This window comes from Pyrus communis, chromosome 1, assembly GCF_963583255.1.
Source record: "Pyrus communis chromosome 1, drPyrComm1.1, whole genome shotgun sequence".
NCBI lineage: Eukaryota > Viridiplantae > Streptophyta > Magnoliopsida > Rosales > Rosaceae > Pyrus > Pyrus communis.
Window position 1 is genome coordinate 14,797,256 of NC_084803.1, and position 8,275 is coordinate 14,805,530.

The 8,275-nt window shown below is 34.4% G+C and overlaps 1 protein-coding gene across 1 annotated transcript; it reads right to left on the reverse strand.

Moving 5' to 3' along the window:
* Positions 1 to 2,363: 2,363 nt before the first annotated feature.
* LOC137744455 (RING-H2 finger protein ATL8-like) lies at positions 2,364 to 3,328 on the reverse strand. Its single transcript, XM_068484263.1, has one exon. The coding sequence runs from the start codon at positions 3,153 to 3,155 to the stop codon at positions 2,508 to 2,510; it is 648 nt and encodes a 215-aa protein (XP_068340364.1). The 5' UTR covers positions 3,156 to 3,328; the 3' UTR covers positions 2,364 to 2,507.
* Between the last annotated feature and the right edge of the window lie 4,947 nt (positions 3,329 to 8,275).

The following is an 8,275-nucleotide window of genomic DNA, read 5'->3' on the forward strand; positions in this document are numbered from 1 at the left end:
TTTTTTTTTAGTAAGTCCTTAAACTCAAAGTTTGTCACATGCAAGTCACTTGACTTAAATTAACGAAAAATTAAATATAATAGCTTCAAATCTAATATTAGGAATATAATTGGCAGATTTAATTAGTTGAATGATTGATTTTTTTGAAAAAAAATAGTTTAAGGACCTAATTTTCCCTTGCTAATAATCAAAGACTAAATCATTACTCTAAAATGAATGAATGAATGAATGAATAAGGAAAGGAAAAGAGTGAGTAAAGTCATTGCTGATTGTAAATGCTACTCTTTGCTTGCAGAGATCGAGAACGACTTAGTTTTTTTATATTTTATAATTAGGTGTAAAATTTAATTTACATTTTGGATTGAGTTTGTAAGTGTAATTTAGGTAGTAAACTTAAGTTTAAAGAGATACTTATAGTTTTATTAACTGTATATTTTTGTAATTAGAGGAGATAACCAGGTAGGATAGTGAAATTACAGCTCATAGGTTTTGTAGCACAAAAAGAATTCAAGTTTTTTGGCTCCTTCAAATGCAAGAAAATTTTCTTTTATTAACAAATCATCATTTGATACATGAGTCATAATTTTTTTTAATATTTTATAGTACTAAATGTTAATTGTAAAGAGTCGGCGGTTTTGGAAGGACAAAATTTACGTTCCCTCTTTGAGTGCACATCTTTATCCATCCAACTGTGATTTGTGTATCTTCATTGGGCAAACTGCCGTAATAAAGTTTATTATATCTCTAGCAAAAACTCAATCAAGTTAGAGATCGTTTAGTTATTCATACATTAACAAATTAACGTTCAACCTGAAAAGTTACTTGTATTGTCTTGCATCAACAAATTGACAATCAAGTTACATATTTATACCCTAATGATTAGATGAACACCAATTTGATTAATTATTCGCAAAACGATTCCGTCGTATGCTGAACACAAGTATTGTCGTGTTAAAGATGAAATGCAACCTAAAGTTTACATAAAAAAACCAAAAGGGGGTTTGAACTTTGAAGGGGATCCCTTCTCCATTCAGTGACCATGCTTGTGCTTGAAGAAATTCTAGCAATCACTAACACCCTGTCATTATTCTGTTGGACCTGCTTTTAGATTTGGATGGTACAAAATTGAGCATATTTTGAAGCTTTGAGAAGTTAGCGTCAATGGCACTCCAACTTGCAAAGAGTGCTCCACAAAGTTCAACAAAAATGGAAACAAAAATCAATAAAAAATCCCAACTCACAAGTAAGAGCAATGGTTGTGCTTCTAAGTCCAACCATCTGACCTCTCTAAGTTAGGCCTCAATTTTATTTCATTTTCCACTCTCCGAGTCTCCAAGCATCTATGACCCCATTGACCCTTTGCCCACTTTAAGCGACATGCAACAATCATTTATAAAATAGCCACATACAGAATTGGGTGTTGCTTTAGAACCATGGAACCTCTCTTTTTGTAATTTATTAACTTTAGGTTGGGACTGGCAATTTTTTGCAAAACCCTTTACTTTATGTGAAATGATGAAAATAACAAGTTTTGGGTCAATTCGTTAACGACTCGGGTCGTTATCGGCTCATCTGTTAAGAACTAATTAACGAATTTGATCGTTATCGTGTCACACTTTAAGAACCCATTAAAATAACAGGTATACTTAAACGACACAAACACGCCCATTTTCAAGGTCTAGACACTAAGCATGTAATTTCTTGCAGGACCTATTAACCTGACATGAAAATACACGACCCATTAACGAGTCAGATCATTATCGGGTCATCTATTAAGAACTCGTTAACATAACGTGTTTGACACGATACAATCCGTTAAAATAACAAGTATAATACGGAAACGATATAAACACAACAAACACAACCCATTAACCAAATCTACTTGAGGAGAACATGATAAGTATGATTTAGAAGAGGGAAATTTCAGAGCATTTGAAATATTAATTAACTAAATAATTAAGTATAACAACGTTGTTTGTCTTATTACATGAAAAAAAGATTTTGAAATTCACCAACCATGTGTCGTATTTGAATAATTTTACACAAAATATGAAATTTCTAGTATTTTAAGAATTTGTCTACGATAATACGTGTCAATAAGTAATACGAATTTTATACAAGTTATGAGCAAATATTCATTAGCTCTCCCATCTACTGCATCTACCTTAGTAAGAGTTTCTCTCTCACGTGATTACTCAAACAAAAATGTGTGCACATTTGTCAAATCCAAAGTAGTTTCTTGGTTACAAATACAATCACCCTCTCTATTTCCCTAGTTATATAATTTTAACCTTTTTGATAAAAATGGGGAAGAAAATAACACACAACCACTGCATTGCATTGGCGTCAATTGGGGAAAAAAATTTCAGAAGCATAAACATGATGATCCATTGATTCTCTCTGTACACAAAAGAGTGGCAGGAAATACAAATTGATGAGAAAAAGAAAAATAAAAGGCTAGTTCAATAAAGAAAAATTAAAAAAGTGGGTTTGCTAATTAGCAAACTTCAAGGCAGAAAATTGGTAGTTGTAGCCGTATTAGAACTAATACTAACGGCAGTACTGGGTGCAGCTGCAGCCGCCGCTGCCGGAGGAGGAGCTGAATGGTTGTTGTGGTCCTGGTGAGCCTTGAGCTCCGCCTCTGATACTGGAGCCGGAAACCCACCGCACTTGTGACACCGAGCAACCACCAAGATCTGCCGGCACGACGGGCACGAGGAGTGGGATCCAAGCCACGTGTCAATGCACCCGACATGGAACACGTGCCCGCACTGCGGCAGAACCCTGATCTCGTGCCCCTCCGCGAACTCCCCTAAGCAGATGGCGCACTCCGAACCCAGCTTAGGCGGCGGCTCGGCGCCGCCGGTTCCGTACGTGAACTTCGGAAGGGATTGGAGGACCTTCTTCTTGAGGCCCTTGTTGGCGGATGAAGAAGCCGATCCGATAGCGGCTCTGCCGCCGGATACGCGGCGGAGCCAGGCGCAGCGTGCGACGGCGAGTAGACCCACCACGCATATGACGGCGCAGAGCAGCGCTGCCAGTATGACGACGAAGTCCGACTCGAGAGCCACGGCCTCAGGAGGCGGAGCCGCCGTTATGTTTGAGAAGTTGGCGGGGTGGGTGCTGCTGCCTAGAAATCTTTGAGAGCGAGGCATGACTGATCATACGGCGGTATATCTATAATCTAATGTCGTTTTCAGAAAGCAGAGGTGGAAAGATTCAATGGAAAGAAATAAAGGATTGATTTTTTTGGGAAGGGTTTGAAGGGTTTTTATAGTCTGAGCTTGAGAGCCGAGAGAGCGAGAGCAGTTTGGTCTGAAACTTCTAAAGGGAAAGTGTTTGGAGTTGGGAGAAGATAAGTGTTTAGAGAGAGAAAGAGGTAGGCAGGGAGGGTTGGCCCAGGTTGGCCCAGGTGGCGGTGGATTTTCTATGTTTAGCCGGGCTTATCTTCATTATCTTTTTCTGCATTAACCAATAACCAATTGACAGACCATGCTTTTCCTCTCAATTAATCCAATTCTAATCTCACTTTACTGTACTTTCACTCTTTCAACAATTATTAACCTTTTGAAAAAAAAAAACAATTATTAACCTTTTGTACAAAAAAAACAATTATTAACCTTTTGTTCGAGAAAAAAACAATTATTAACCCCCTTAATCAAATGGGTTTTGTTTTGTCTTTGTTTCAATTTTTTTAACAGAATATAGCGTTACTAGTTAAATTGTTAAATATTAGAGGAAGAGAGATGGAGAATAAATGGGCATCATAGTACATATACATTATTACTTTTCTTTATTAAGATATGTTTTTCTTCTAATTAATCCAATTTTAATCTCACTCTACTACTTCACTTCAATGTTCTTTCACTCTTCTAGCAATTATTAACCTTTTTAATCAACTGGGTTATGTTTTTATTTTTTTTAGTACATCGATATTTTTATATCAAGAAAAGGAGAATTCTGCTAAATTACACAATGGGCAACCTAATTTGGTATTGAATTCGCCATCCACAAGATTCGAATTAAGACCTCTCACTTTTAAGTGAAGAGGAATATCATCAGAGCGTAGTACTGAGTGACTTGTTTTTGTTTTAGATTCTTATCTAACTACGATTTTGCGGTCACATGGCAAGAAAAACAAATTCGCCACCACAGAGATAGGACCGTACAAAGAGATGTTTTTATTATTTTTATTTTATTTTATTTTTTGAAAGAGGTACAAGATGTGGTAAGATATAGTTATCCATCCCTTTCGGGCCCGGAGAGGCAATGGGGAATTTCAACCTACCTATGGCCACAATCAAGCAGACTCACCAACTTGGAGCATCGAACCTGAGACCTCCCACATTTAAGTTGTTGAATTTAAGAGCATCTTTAATGGAGTCCCTAAATAGGGATAACCACCATATAAAATAAGTATAAAACAAACATCAAGACAAAATGAATCTCCAACAGATCGGAAAGTGAGTCCCAAAAGTATAAGGACTCATCGGATGCATAGTGTATTTCCTCACATATAGGGACTGTATAGGGACAACCTTGAGTGAAAAACAGGGTCCACAATCTTGACTATAGCTTTTAATGCTTTTAATTATTTATAAATGGTTAACATAAATAAAAAATGTGCACCTTGAGTGAAAAACGGTACCCATAATCTTGATTGAATATTTTTCTTTTAATGCTTTTAATTAATTAAAAAAAGGTTAACATAAGCAAAAAATATGCACCTAATCAAATTATCACGTAAAACAATAAAAACTTCAAATTTAGAGATTCTATTATAAGGACTCTATAATTAGAGGCAATATTCTTTTAGAGACACAAAGATTCACTTTAAATCTTTAAATGAGTATTCAAAAGGAGTGTTGGGAGTCCCTAAATAGGGACTTCCATTGGATGCTCTAAGTAATCTGCTTTTTTGTGTTAAAGTGTGAACAAGGCTGTGTATTAAGATACACTCTTTTGTACTAAAGGAAAATTAAAGTGTCAAAAGTATAACTTTGTTCATGGCCTTTTCCTGGTCACGAATCACCCTTTAAAGTTTGAACCAATTTACCTTTAAAATGTTTAACTTGCAACCCAAATATATCTTTAAGAATTTACCAAAAAGGGAGGTAAATTCCATTGGTTTTTGGTCATCGGAAAAAAGAAAGTGGTAAGTAGATGAATGAATGAATGAGTGAAATGTGTTCTTGATTACAGAAAACATTTTTCCATTTTGGTTACAGTTGTCCATTTTCGCTATCATTATTTGACGTTACCAAGCACGTAAGAAAGTAGATGAAAAGAAAATGACTTTGCAACTTGAATTAAGAAGTTTCTATACTAATAGTTGGGAATGGATCATGATCCTCTTTTAATCTAAGGATGAGGATCCTTATGACCAAGGGATATGGGTTGTTGGATGAAAATCCAACAGTTATAATTATTATAACTTTAAAAGGACCCCCTGTTTGTAGCCGTTGGATTTTCATCCAACGGCCCACATCCCTTGATCATGGGGATCTTCATCCTTAGATTAGGAGATGATCCTGTTCCGTTGGGAATGACTTTTAAAAATGGCACTTGTCAATTAGATTTCCCATGGGAAAGGCTATGGCCTGTTGAAGGGTAATTAAGACTACCAAACTTATATTGGTACAAGTCAAGTCACCTTTCCGTAACGATCCTTCAAACCTACTAAACTAAACTAAACCAACTTGGAAATTGCAAACAAAACCCCACTACTTGTGTTAGCACAAAAGTTGCAATCTCTATATAACAAGTTACAACAAGTGTCTCTCTTCTTCAAAATACTAGACTCCTATAATAGAATCAAGTAGAAAATTGTGATTAAGACTAATCATCATTTTAAGCAACACTTTCATAGAGCACAAGAATGCACCAACCGCAGATTTTCGCTTGTTTTTTCCTCTTGGGTGCCATGTGACCACATTTTCTATTATTTTAAGAAGCACCATGGTTTAAAATAATGGGATGTATTGCAAGTGATGGATTGCCTTAATAGTAGGGTATTCTTCTCCAACTCAATGTACCATGGATTCAATTCCTCTCCTTGTTTTTAGTATAAATTAGTGTAGAATTGCTTGTATAAAAAAAAACTTAATAATGGTAGTTTTTTTTTTTTTGAGTAATACTAGGGAGACCAAATTTTTTAAATGAAATGATGTGTCACCAATAAGAAACAAATATGTTAATCCACATTTAATTAATAATCCAATCATCTACAACCACATCATTTAGTTTGCAAATTTGGTCTCCCTAGCATTACTTTTTTTTTTTGAACAAACGATATTATCTACATTAGAGATAGGAGAGTGGGCTAAGCTAGTGATTAATGTAGTTCAAATTCATATTTGGCAAAAATCGAATATAAGACCTCTCACTTACAAGTGAAGAGAAATATCACTAGACTGTAATACTAAATGATTAATGAAAGATATTAACCCAACAAGTAAAATGATGGGATGTCACATTGAGAAAAACCTACCGACGATTATTCATTATTTCACTCTTTTTAACTATTAATGGGATGAAAGAATTTCAAGTTTGAAATATTTTTCTACATTAAAAAGAAAAGGTGTTTTTAGCCAAAATGATCCATGAGATTTGTATAACTCATCACTTTGGTCTCTGAGATTTGAAATCAATATAAGTGGTCCTTGAGTTTGTACACCATCAATCATTTTGGTTATTCCATAAAAAAATTATATTAAATAAGGACCAAAATGATAAAAACACCCTGAATTTAATAAACAACAGGCCAAATGATTTAACAAAAAATTGAGGGTATTTTTGTTATTTTAGCCTTATTTAATGGAGATTTTTCATGGAATGACCAAAATGATTAATGGTGGATAAACTCAGGAACTACTTCTATTTATTTCAAATATCAGGGACCAAAGTGAGGAGTTATGCAAATCTCAGGAATCATTTTAGCTAAAAAGCCAAAAGAAGATAACACTGAATTAAGAGCTATGAGACGTCTAATTGTATGTGTAGAGAAATTTTTCAACGTGCTGAAAACATGAGTTAGTACATCAAATGTCATAATACAATTACTTAGATTTTTTTTCTTCAAGTTTTCAATCAATTATATTATTACACTTGATATACCGAATCGTATTCCTATATACTAAAAAAATCTCTGACACAATATTTTGACTGTGGTCAACTGCATTAAATATTTCCAAATCATAAAAATGTTGACTTTTTGTAAACTGCAAAAGAGAGGAAAATCATGAACATTAGAGCTCGATGCATGCATTTTATTTTAGTCAAGAAATCTTTTGACATGCTAATTAGTATGAATTTAGCCACTTAATTAGGCTGAATTTAGTCCTTTATTTGGTTAAATGCATCTTCTTTTTTTTTGTTTGTTAAATAATGCTATTCAGATCATAGTTCATAACTTCATGTAAATTATAAATGATCTAGGGGCTAGTGACAAAAGTGGATACGTATTTTTCCGAAGAGATAAGTTCCACTGTGGATAAGTGAACTCATATAATCAACATATGCAACCGTCTGCCAAGTTGGGCCATCTCTCACTCCTTTTTGGCAGTGAAATGACATTATTTTCTTTTCTTTTTGAAGTTCAGTTTGGGGGTCTTATCTTCAATGACAATCTCACTTTCAGCAGCATTTGCACATGGGAGGCACATTGTCTGTCATCCTGTTTAGTTGCCTTTTTTATCCTATTTTATTTGTGTAGTCACAATTAAGATACATTAATATTTTATATTCTTATTATTTTTTGTCTTATTATCTTTATAAAAAAATCAATATAAAATGTTGACGTGGCTTAACCGTGACCACACAAAATAGAAGGAATGTGAAGGGTACCCAAACAAGAGGGTAGACAATCAGCCTCCTTTGCACATGTGTTGCACCCATCACTAATTTTCTAGGGGTGTGATATCCACACATCCCATTTTACTTCTCACACACCTTTTTAATTTTCGGCCTTCAAATCGGATGAATTAAAAAAGATCAACGAACATAAATTATTAAGGGGTGTGTGAGAAGTAAAATAGGGTTTGTTGATAGCACATCCCATTTTCTAATGCCAATAGGCAATAGCATCAGAAAAAGATATTAGAACACACGAAGATGATTTCCGCTCATCCATGTTTATTTTTATATTTTGATATCCTTTGATTTCTTTAATTCGAAGATAAAAAAAATGAATGGGATATATAATGTAGAGGAAGAAAATGCAAAAGTATTTAAATTTAGTAGTTGACATAGTTATGTAAGTTAATTGTATGATGAG

Bases quoted from the DNA above. Each gene is read 5' to 3' on its own strand.
- LOC137744455 (XM_068484263.1), bottom strand. From the start codon at position 3,155: ATGCCTCGCTCTCAAAGATTTCTAGGCAGCAGCACCCACCCCGCCAAC.